General features: G+C 42.4%; 1 protein-coding gene across 1 annotated transcript in view; it reads right to left on the reverse strand.

The window, feature by feature from the left end:
* ME3 (malic enzyme 3) overlaps positions 1 to 12,302 on the reverse strand; it is a 117,491-nt gene that overhangs the window by 33,701 nt on the left and 71,488 nt on the right. The window contains exon 4 of the mRNA XM_066544697.1: positions 1,093 to 1,168. Coding sequence (XP_066400794.1) covers positions 1,093 to 1,168 — 76 coding nt within the window. The remainder of the gene's footprint in view (positions 1 to 1,092; positions 1,169 to 12,302) is intronic.

Raw genomic sequence — 12,302 nt, forward strand, 5'->3', positions numbered from 1 at the left:
AGGGAGCCTGTGCTAAAATGAGCTGCCTTTGTAGTCTGGCAAAACTGGAAAGTAGATAGTCTGAATCTCTTTCATGGACCATTGCCTTTCCTATGGTCTGTTTTGGGTGCCAGAGGGGCTGTTTCAACAACAGCCTCTAATCTTTCTGTGCCAGTTTCCCCATCTGCAAAAACATTTCTATTAGCCATAATGAATTCTGCTCACAGTTCTGAGTTGGAAACAAATGGAAATACTGAGTTTGTTGGACAGAACAAGGACAAAATACCTAGCCTGCCTCTCTTCTCCATGGTTCCAAACACAAGTTTGTATGACTGTGATCACTTTTTCTGAAAATATGTTAAATTTCCATTTTTTCCCCCTTAGAAATGGAAAATGCTTGCAAGATTTTCTCAGCTGCCAAACCTTTGCTCTGGGAAGAAGCAGATGATTGACAGGGAACCAAAACTCTGTCAATAGCCATGGAAATTCCCAGAAAGATGTACTTTCAGACTGATAAAATAAAGTGAGGTGACTGGCAAGACATGTCTTAAGTGTTGACTTCACTTCATGCCAGGGACTTGCCCAGCCCCGAGCTCTAGTGAAAAACACTTCACAAGAACACTTTTTGGGTGGGGTGTCAGTAATATTTTCAGCTGCTGGATATCAAACATGATTTGCAGAGTTGCCAGTGTTCTTGATGCTGCATGACTCACTGGATTTGGGAAGGAGTCCTACGAGCATGTTAATTAGAGATGTTATAAAAAGCTTTGGTACAAGTTAGGTACACAATTCTTCAATACACATATCTTACTTTTTCACTAGGGCCCCTAATCTGTACACTTTTATTAACAGGCACATTTTTTTTCACTGACCAAGATCCTGCTACCTCTGAAAAAGTTGTTCTTGACTGCATACATACATGATAGAGTCTCTGAAGTCCCAGCTTGACTGGAAATTGAAACTGAAGTTCAGCCTGAAAGTTGTCTGAGGAAGAAAAGCATTCTTTGCTTGTCCTTTTAAACAGCCAGTTCTGTAAATGATGCCAAGCAGTTCCACTAAATTTTGCACCAAACTGCCTGTAATTTCCCAGTCCACAGAAGACATGCCACATACCTTAACATTTTCTTCAGGCCAAGAGTTTAGCATTGTTGCAATATGGCCTCTGTCATGGATGGTGATAAACAATCCCCTAAGAGAGGAAAAGAAAAGGAAAGAAAGAAGAAAAATAAGCCTTGTAATAAAACTAGTAACTCCAAGATAAAAGAAAACAGGTGAACTTGAAAATGGAGGGATGTAAGCTGCTGAGTACAAAACCAGGCAACTCACTGACACAAAAATGAGACCTCAAGAGACTGCTAATAGCAAGGTAAATTCTCATTTTCAAACCAAAAGGCTCAACATCCTTAATGGCAACTTCATTGAGCAGCCACTAGTGTTGAACATTTTACACCTGTGAAACATCTTTGCTTCAGGGAGCAAACTCTGCCTTAGTGCAGAAGAGTTTTCTAGTTAAAACAATTTTGATAAATGCAGTGGAGGCTGATGGTCTTACCATAAGCCTTGTTACTCATTCTTTCCTGAGGAACTTATAGCTCCTGGCCATCCAGACAGTGAAAGCATGAACCTTCTCACCCAGCTACCAGGGTCAACGATGGGGATGGCTACTGCAGAGCTTGATGTTTTGGGTCACCTCTCTAGTCCACAGAACTCCAATCCAACTGGATCAATATCTGCCATGACATTTGCTTTGATCAAGCCAAACCTGCCCTTGTGACAGTGTTTCTTTTTTCCCCATGAATATCTGATCCCAGTTTTTAACATGCACCAAGTGAAAATCAGGAAAAATTATGAGAAGTGAAACAGAAAATCAAATGTTTGGGTGTAACTTCAGAGTGAATTGTTTATATAGAAAATAGCATAGCTGATTGCACTACGGTTAATCACTTCTCAATGCAAAGGTCTTCAGGGTTTAAACAAAAGTGCCTTCTTTTTAAATAAAATTAGGATCTAGAAGGGATTGTTTTTGAAACATGTTTTAGATTTGTGGCTTCTTTTTTTTTTGCCTCTCTGCTGATGTTATCAAAAAGAGTATCTGTAGCAGGGATTCTTTCAATACCCAGGACAATATTATTTACATTGACTGATCTCTGCTCTGATACTCTGTGATTTTGCTGAAGTTCCTTTTAGGCTGTACTAACCCCAAAAGAAGCAACCTGTCCTCTATACCTATGTCAGGGAAAATTGCTTACATTGCTCACAGTGCTGTCTAATCAGTGCAAATCAAAGGCTCTAACTTGAGGACTCCCCTTGGCAGAGGGATGCAGCCATTTTCCTTGCCTTGTTATCTGCTCACAAAAGCAGGAGTTGTGCCAGCAATTAGTAACAGTTGGAAAAATGGATTTTTGTTGCTTACATCTCTCAACTATTGCTCAGCCCCAGAAAGTTCAGATCCGGTCATGGTTTGGGCTTCTAATGTGAAACATTAGGGAGAAGAAGCTTGAAAACAACTTCCATTGTAAGGCCATATGAGTGATGGATAATCAAACATAATTGGGCTACTCACTCTGGCAAGGGCTTATCTCACATGACTCTTCTAGGGGACAGATATCTTCCCACAGTCAACTGTGGGATTCCTAATGAAAATGCCCTTTACTTCGAAAAGAAGAAAAATAAAAGTGCTGACTTCAACACTGATCAAGTCAAAATCACACAGACAGATCAGAAAGGCAAAAAAGGAAAATAACATTTCATTTATTCAGTGTAATTCTTTAACACTGTGCCAATAACCAATGAACTAATCACATCCACATGGCTTGCCTCAAAGGCAGTATTCACAGATGTCAATCTTCATAAAAAGGGAGTACTGTACTGCTGCCATCTATGTTTAGAAAGCAGTTATTAGCTGGGAATTAAAAGTGCAAATTAGTAACATCCCTGCATATATTTCAGGTTGTGATATGCTGTTAGGAAAAATGCTATTGTTTCAAGGTAATATCTTCCATACATAATGAAGACACCTATTAAGTGTTTAGCTGTGTGCTTCATACATTCACATCTCTTCAGTACTGAAGGGAGTCCACCAGCTATTTAACCTTTGAAAAACATCCTGAGCTCACAGCAGAAGCTGAACCCCACTGTCTACCCACTGCAGGTCATGCAGCTCAATGGACCTGAGAGTTGTTTCATATGAAGGTGGAGAGGGCAGCTACCCAATGCCCCTTGATTCTGACCCTTGAATTGGAAGGAAAGTGGTCTGGTCTTCAATCCCTGCTTGGGATTTGCCAGCAGAGAGAGTACAGCTTGGGTCTTCCAAAATCTGATGATTACTCTCACTATGCTCTTTGGGAATAGGACTCTCACAGCTGTCATCAGACTGCCTTGGCTTAGATAACCTGGTTGGTGACTGAGAACCAAGCATGGAGAGACAGCCCTCCAGAATTTGTGTTTCCTTCCTTAATATTATGTATTTGATGCTAATTGCTCCTTACTTTACTTCAGGCAAAATTACATGGTTTATTTTAGACTAACACCCTAACGGCACTACCAGCTTTGCAAGGGAAACCATCAGGAGGAGCAGAAATGAGGATCCATGGGGAAAAGTGGGGAAAGTGACCTCTCTCAGTGACACATCAGGAGTGGGCAGGTATCTAAGCAAGCCTTTTATTTCCCTAATGCTGAATCTGAGAGCCAAGGGCCCAGGTTCAATAAAACACCTACATTTCCAATGCCTTTAGGCACCAGCTGAAGCAAGTCCCTGAATCTGGTTGAGGCCTCCCATTAGGTGGTCAAGCATTCAGAAGGGGATCATGGTAGTAGTGAGCTGGAAATCCCTTTGCAGATGGAATATGCAATGACCAATTCTGACGGGCAGTTGAACAAATTAATGCTATTTATGAGATGCAAAGGCAAACAGACACATCAGAATTTAGAGTCAGGGGTCACAGGTATGTGCTCATTTTGTATGATCCCCAGGAGAGTTGTGCTCTCCCTCCTGACAACACCTTACCCACAGAGATGAGCTGGCCAATTAGCTAAATAAACACGCTCCAAACTGGCAGAGGGTTTATCTGTCCAAAAATCCCTTCTGCAAGACAGGCGGTAGAAACAGACAAGCTCCACAGCAAAACTCCCTTGCTGATGAGGGAACAGGGAAGAGCAGCAGCCAGGTTTGTCCCAAGGACACACAAACACTTTACTGTGAGGGTGGTGAGGCACTTGAGCAGGTCACCCAGAGAAACTGTGGATGCACCTTCCCTGGAGGTATTCAAGGCCAGGTTGGATAGCCTCAGGCAAGTTGGTCTAGTGGAACATGTCCCTGTCCATGGCAAGGGGGTGGACTACATGATCTCTCATCATTTCTAACCCAAACCATTCTATGGTTCCATGATTATAGGAGAGGTAACAGGAGCAAAAGCTTATTTGTGCCTTTGAGAATAGCAAGGTAGAGCTCTGAATACTAAGAGAACAGAATGGCCTATGTGAACCAGTAAATAAGAAACATCCAAGTGGCAACAAAATAAATTAACTTAATTTTTCTGTGGAAAAGATGCAGCCTAAGCCTTCTGAAGGAGAAATGAAATCTCAGCAACCTTTATCATCTTTATTCTGCCTTTATCATCATGTCTGCTCCAACTCACTTGGGATTACAGTTGATAAATTGCTTCAGAGAAACAAGAAATGAAGCAGTTTTCCTTTAATCTCCTTGGCACTCAATAACAAGGATTCAATTGAAATATAAAGCTAAAAATGTAAGTAATTTTGATCAAGTCACGTAACACAGGCATTGTGTGAGGCAGAGATACAGTGTTTTTCCAGACTAAAAAACTCACCTGTGCCCAGGAACTTGCTATTCTACATGGGCTTAGTCATGCATGGGGACAAAATTACAAGAACTACAGCTTAGTAAAAATTAACTACCTCAGCAATTTCAATCCAGAATGTAGATGCTGTACCATTACTTCTGGTTAAATAGTAACCTTCAGAGAGCTGTTAGCTTCGTGGGGGTAATTAAAAGCAGGGAGTGCTTCAGCCTGCATTCATTAGGGTTTCAGAGCTGCAGTCTCATATTCAGTCCATTAACGTCACAGGTTTCACTACAGCTGCCTTTGGTTAAGGTGGAAGTCAGACTAGATTTTATTGTGCCACTGAGCACGTCTGTAAGAGCCCAGGAAACTTCAAGGAGAGTTACAGCTTCTTAATTTGTCACTGAGGCAGTATTTCTGTCTGGATGTCAGCAAGTCCAGTCAAACTCCCTGAACTGGACTGCAGGATCTAAAAAAATGCAGGTCACTGCAGAATCCATGAAAAGCCTTGAGTATATTCACCCACAAGACCTTTTCTCATCCCTAAGCCAGAGCCAATATCTTTTCTTTTCTGGTTTTATCCTGCCTGAGTTCATGACAGTACTCCAGGACTTATAAAGATACACGGTGTACCATGTGAGCCATAAGAAGAATCCTGCTCTGAGCCCCAGTACTGGTTAGATCTTGGCCATCCTGAAGGCATTCTGGAAGTCCCACAACGACAACAATCCCTTAACTACAAGGCTCATTATAGAAAAAATGCAGAGACAAAGAAATCATGGCACATTTGATACCTAGAGGAAGTGCTACTAGATACTGGTGGTGGCTTTTTGGAATAACATTTATATTTTTTACCAGGACTTGTAGTGATAGGACAAGAGATAATATCTCTTCAAACTGGAAGAGGGCAGGTTTAGATTAGATATTAGAAAGAAATTGTTTACTGTGAGGATAGAGAGGCAATGCAACATGTTGCCCAGAGAGTTTGGGGACTTGCCATCCCTAGAAGTGTTCAAGGCCAGGCTGGATGGAGCTTTGAGCAATCTGACCTAGTGGAAGGTGTCCCTGCCCATGGCAGGGAGGTTGAAACTAGATAATCAATAAGGCCCCTTTTAACCCAAATCGTTCCATGGTTATATGATTCTTTTAGACATTTGGGAAGGAATTAGTTTTAACAGGTCTCAGATATTAGAAAAAAGAAATATCCATTAATCCTTTCATTCAGTAAGAAGTTACTTCATTAAAAAGGCTAAGAAGTAGTGCTCCCCTTTCTGACAGTCCTGGTTAGCAATGCTGACTTGGGAGCTATTTCCCATTAGAAACAGCAGTGGAGCCAGCAGTGCTATCTCTAAAGCGCTATTGTTGTTTACAGAGAATGTTCACTCCCCAAAGCACAGAGGGGAGTGAAAAACATTATGCAATCCATCCTCATAGCTCTAAATCTCTCCTCACTTCCCTCCTACCCAGAAGTCTCTCTCCCTTTCCTAATGGCTTTTCTTTGGCAATTACCAATGCTCCTGTGGCTAAGCTGGCAACCCTCCTGGTGCAGTCTTGCCCCACTGCTGCCTCTGACGTGAAATCAAACAGAAATCCACTGCAATCAAATGCAATTAATGCCTTTGCTTCATCAAGCTCCATGTAAAATCTCTTTGGCCATTGCTGTGTTCTTCTCCCAGTCTTGTACTGTGCTGTGGGTTTGGGCAGCATTCGTATGACTTCAGTTACCCATTTACATCTATAAAATTAATGGCCTCTTTACACTTACCATATATGTTACTCAGCAATTATAGCCACCAGTATTCATATCACATTGGTCAAAAGTCACAAAAGAACAGAAGAGATGATGACACTGATCACTGATACGTATACCAGCATGAAGCAAAAGGACATCGCTCTTTGACTCGCCTGAACTTCCTTTACTAGCTGACACTGAAGATGATTGCATATTTATGATCTGTAGAGGAAAAGAGAAACTACCAGAAGGACATCAAAAGTTCCTAAGTTGATAGGATTTGAAAAACACAACCCTTCCCACTCAACTATTGCAGCTTCATCCTTCTTCTCCTTGCTCACTCCTCCAAAGAAGTTCTCTCTGAAGAATAAGATACTCAGTATTTGCACAGGGTTACCCAATATTTACTGACACTGCAATGGTCAGGCTTGCTCAGGGTTTGGTGTACAGCAGGAAGAACACAAAAAACCTCAGCTGCAAATTCCACATTCTTTCTGCACAGAGATCAGGTCATCAGCCTTGTTTATTCAGAAAAGAGGTGTCTTCTTTAATGGGCTACCAGGCTTTGCCTTATGTAAATCCTTGTTCCTGAGAAGAGGAACTGATGAAGGGAAGTAGATTAAAATGGTAGCTAAGGTCTGTAATTCTCCAGATACTTCTCAGCCATCCAAGGAAGGGTCTGTCCAAGGAGTCTGGCTCCCTGTGTGTATGCTGCCATAGCAGTTCAGTGAACTGCAAGACTAAAGATAACAAAACTCAAGTTTTGCTTGATTTTCTTTGCACTTATGACCTTCTAGTCTGGGTGCTATGAGGGGAACTTGCTCCACAAGTGACGAGATGATAAAAACTACCGTGTAAGTTAAAGTTAAGAAAATGCATATATTCCCAATACTTATATCAGACAAGCAGGCATCATGAGCAACTGCTTTTATCTGGATAGGAATGGCTCATTCTTGGAATACTAATAAAGGTTAAGCATCTCCACTTACAACCTGAGGATGATGAAATTCGACTCACATAAAAGTCCTTGAGTGTTTTAACTTAATTTGGCCTGGACTTCCCTTAGAAGACAGAGGAAGTGCATGGGAAATCATTACTTAAAAAAGCAACAAACAAAAGAGATTAGTCAGATCTTTGCCAGCATCCCAGCCTGCACCAGGCTGCTGTTGGACAGTCATGAGAAAGTTGTGAGACAGCAGCCAGAAACCTACAGTGAGCTATAAGGTTGGACAGAAAACAGCTCTGACAGGCATAGCACAAGCTGACCTTCTGCAGTGATCACAGCCATTCCTTACACAAAGGCACAACGCTCTCAGAAAACCTGGAACAAGACTGTCTCAGAGTAACACTGAAATGCACATGTCAAAATTATTTTCACAGTGAGGAAATGAAAAACCAAGTTGGCTTGTCACGGTGGAGGGCTGCTGACAGCCGCTGCATGCCGCTCTGTGCTCTCTGCAGTCTGGCTGAATGATGCCCCAAGCCCAGCTGACTGGTGGGTATTTTGGCTGCCCAAGGCTGCAAAAGGGACACACGCAAGGGAGGGATCAGCTGATAGACTTGGCTTTTGTTGCACACTAACCACAGAAAACTCTCACTGCTGTGCCAGAGGAACAGGCTGCAGGAGCCACTCTGGATTTAAGGCCAGTCTGTGTTAGAGATGAAATAAAATGTGGTTACAGTAAGGGCTTACATTTGGTTTATTTTCACTTTCAAAACTCATATACAAAATTGACAGGTTGAGCAATATGAACCTTTAGGGACATTTCCACCAACTGCACCCCCACTGTTGACTTTTTTTTATTCTGGTCTCTGCCAGAACAGGACAAAAGGCTTCAGAACAACAAAATAAACTTTGAAATTGCTTGGCTGTTTTAGGGAGCTTAAGATTACAAATGCCTGTGGGCTACAGACTTTGGAGAGAAACTTTGTGCTAACATGCACTGATTTGTCTAAATACAGTACAATTAATCATCAGATCGGACAAAATCTCTGTGATGATTCATCAGCTATTTTTTTTCAGATTTTTTTATAAAGGCCAGGAAATTTTCACTGTTTTAGGTAATTTTCTTTGTAAATTGTAGGCTGCTGACCAGTACCCTGCGGTAATAATGAAAAAATAATAGAAACTAAGCACAATCAACTATTAGTGAAATCTATACAGAGACTTACAAGGCAATAAATCTATAATTTAAATACAGTAAGAGATTTAATTTCAAATGATCTGCAACATGAATAATTTCATTACTACTATAAATGTCCTTAATGTTATCACCATATATTTTAGGTAGGAAATCCAAAATTCAGTGTGGAAGCCAGAAGATGCAGGCTCCAAGGTACAATAATGAAAGATTCACTATCCATATAACCCCCCTAAACCCACACTGGGAAATCTCCATGATCCCAAGGGATTGAGAGCTGCTAAGCTGTAGAAAACTGTCAAAGATCGGGCACAGGGAGACTAAAGTGAGCACATATGAGTGCAAGCTGTAGCTCTCCCCATGCTCTGGCACAGTCCACTCCCTGCCACAGCAGGAAAGTCCAGACCACAGCCTAAAGCAAAGCTTTTGGATTCATCTCCTAACTGCCAAATTATTAACACCCACCACTATTTTTAGCAGGGCCTTTTTTCCCAGGAAGCAGGCAATTATACTGTGTCCTCTCGTACCTGTTAGCTCATTTCAATAAATTTATCAGAAAGGCAAAGGTCTCCAAGATGTTTGTTTCCATACCCTTTTATTAAAATTACTGTTGAGATAAAGAGAAAAGATAGCGGGGTTCGTGCCCTCACCACTCTGGGGAGGGGAACATAGACCTTACAATGACAATTATCCTGACAGCTGCCCAAAAACACAGTTTGCAGCTGCACACAACATGTGCTGCTTCCCACCTAGTACCTACTCTAGTATCTACTCAGCCCTTGCTAACAAAGCCTTAGAGCTCTCCTGGGCTGCAGGAGTAAACAGAAGGCAGAGAAAAGGAGGAAAAAGGTGACTGTAGAGGGAACCAAATGAAAAACCAGAATGGTTATGGGGCAGGATCAAAAAGGTACAGATAGGAAATCAGAGGGGACAGCAAAAAGAGCACTGAAAGCTGTGCTCACTGCTCCCTAAGGAAGAGGTGAGTGAAGGGGAGGAGCACAAGCTGCTGTGGGGGGCTATGGTGAAGCACAGGTGGATGTGAAAAAAGGACGGAACATAAGGTTTCACAGATATGAAATGTTAGGGGACAGTGGACAGAAACCAGGAGGAATCCTGGATTTATCAGTTTTGCTAGTCAGGCATCAGCCTAAAGAATAAATATCCTCTTCATCTCCAGGAGGAAGGTGATGGAGAAAGACCAACTCAGTACTTGTTGTTATTGGTCATTATGCAGCAATGTGAAAAGGCAAGAGGGTTGGAAGCAGGTCCCCAGTGGATCTCTGCTATCCACATTCTAGGATTAAGGCAAGAGGCAAGCAGACCCATGTTGCTCTTGGCTTGTCATGAGCTGCTTTTCCCTACTGTATTCTCAGGACTGGATTCTCTGGTTGAACCACAGAACTGCCAAGTCATAGCATAATTCAGGGATTAAATCCTCCTTGTATTTTAAAACCTGACAACCCCAAATTTCCCAGCAGTGGTGTTTCAATACAGTTTAAGAGGGCCTCCGAGGAGGTTTGTCTGTGTAAGGATCAGGCTGCTGGAGCCAAGGACTGGGTAAGAGCCAAGCAGGTCTGCAGTATGGGGTCTGACTCTGGCTTACCCCAGATCTCCCTTCTTGCTAATGTGCAGGAGGGGGAGGGAAAGACCAGACTGCCTTCTGTCACCCACAAATAAATTCATAGATGCAGTTGGGTAAAGACCAGGCATTGAGGTGAGGTGTAAGTTTCCACCATCCAGGGATTCCACCAACCAGCAAGAGTGGGCATTTCCCAAATTCAGTAACCTTTGCTGCATTTAAGGTCATCATGCTCAAGGGGCTTGATATTCTTTGTTCAAAAACAATTTCAAGTGTAGGAAAATTTGACTTGGCCCTGATTCTCCTCTGCCTTTTTGGAGGTTCTGTCCTACACCTGACTGTGTGCTGGATCCTGGAAGTATCTCAGTATAACTGGAAGATTATAGGATTACAAAGAGAAACATGCTGAGATGGTCAATCAGTGCTGTTGCTCAGTTGATTTTGACCAAGGAGCCCTTATCTGTTTCACTGCTAAGCACACAATGTATTCTGTTTTACTTGATAGTGCAGAGGTTAAGGTGGGACCAAAAACCCCTGGGAAGTTAAATTAAGTCCTACCCTGATTATATTTCCTTCCTGTGCTGTGCAAATTCTTCCAGGACCCACACCTTCCCTTTTAAAGTGCACTGCAGGGAGTCCCAAGAATGAACACAGAATTAGAACAAAGTTTGACAAAGAAAAGAAAGATTATTTTGACAATAGTAGAGAAATTAGCTTCCAGATAAATGAAATATAATTTGGTATACTTTTAGCGAATCCATCTAATAAAAAAAAAAAATCTAAATTTTGCCATAAATTGCAGCAAATAAAGAAAGTAACAGCAGTTTCTATATTAATTCTTCCATAATCAGGTAATAGAATCTTAGACTCACTCTGTTTGGTCTGAAGGGGACCTTAAAGATAATCTAACCATGGCAAACCATCTAATCATGGCAACCTTCTCCTACACCAGGGTGCTCAGAGCCCCATCCAGTCTGGCCTTGAACACTCCAGGGATGGGGCATCCACAGCTTCTCCTGGCAACCTATGCCAGTGCCTCATCACCCTCACAGTCAAAAACTTCTTGTATCTGACCTAACCCTACTCTCTTTCAGTTTAAAACCACTGCTCCTTATCCTATTACTACATGCCCTCGTGCAAGCCCCTCTCCAGCTTTCCTGGTACTGCAGGGGCTGTAAGGTGTCCCTGGAACCTTCCCTTCTCCAGGCTGAAGAATCCCAGCTCTCTCAGCCTGTCTTCACAGGAGAGCATCTCCAGCCATCTGAGTGTCTTTGCGGCCTTCTCTGGACTCTCTACAACAAACAGGTCCATGTCCTTCTTGTATTGGGAGCCCCTGAACTGGACACAGCACTCCAGGTGGGTCTCACCAGAGCAGATAGAGGAGAGAATCACCTCTCTTGCCATGCTGCTCTGGATGCAGCCCAGGACATGGCTGGCTTTCTGAGCACAATCCATGCCTGTTCCACAGCCCAATGGATAATACTGCTGTGCAAGGTTTTCATGACAGTCAGCACCATTTCCCCTCAAATTTACATCCTGGTATTCATTATTCTAAATAATTCTTCTCCCTCCTCCCTGTCTTTGGCATTTTTTGTTTGAGGTGGGGTTGCTTCTTGTGGCAGCGGCATAGATTTATGCCAGATCAAAGGAGAACACATTCTCTTGTATTTCCTTCACCAGGTCAACCTCTTTCTTTTGGACAACTCCACCTCTTCCTTCGAGCTTCTCCTGGTAAATCAGGGAATTTCAACAGACTTAGATCTAAATCATCTCTGACAGGAGCGGAAAGCCTGACCTTCATAAATTACCATGAGATTTGCTGTTAACTTCTGTGGGCCTGATGTTTTCCCTCATGCCCATAAAAGTTTCTCATGGTTGTTAGAGCCAGTGCATACACATTTTTCTTAGGAAATGTGAGGAAAAGAGAGAAAGAGAGAGAGAGAATGGAGATGTGGAACAAGGAGCACTGACTGGTTTTCTAATGAAAAGATGGAGCTAAGTCCTTTTTCACTCATTGCAATATAGAAACTGTGTTACAGCCTCACAACGCCAACAGTGTCCATCCCATT

The sequence above is a fragment of the Molothrus aeneus genome, chromosome 2 (assembly GCF_037042795.1).
Source record: "Molothrus aeneus isolate 106 chromosome 2, BPBGC_Maene_1.0, whole genome shotgun sequence".
In the NCBI taxonomy this organism is placed as follows: domain Eukaryota; kingdom Metazoa; phylum Chordata; class Aves; order Passeriformes; family Icteridae; genus Molothrus; species Molothrus aeneus.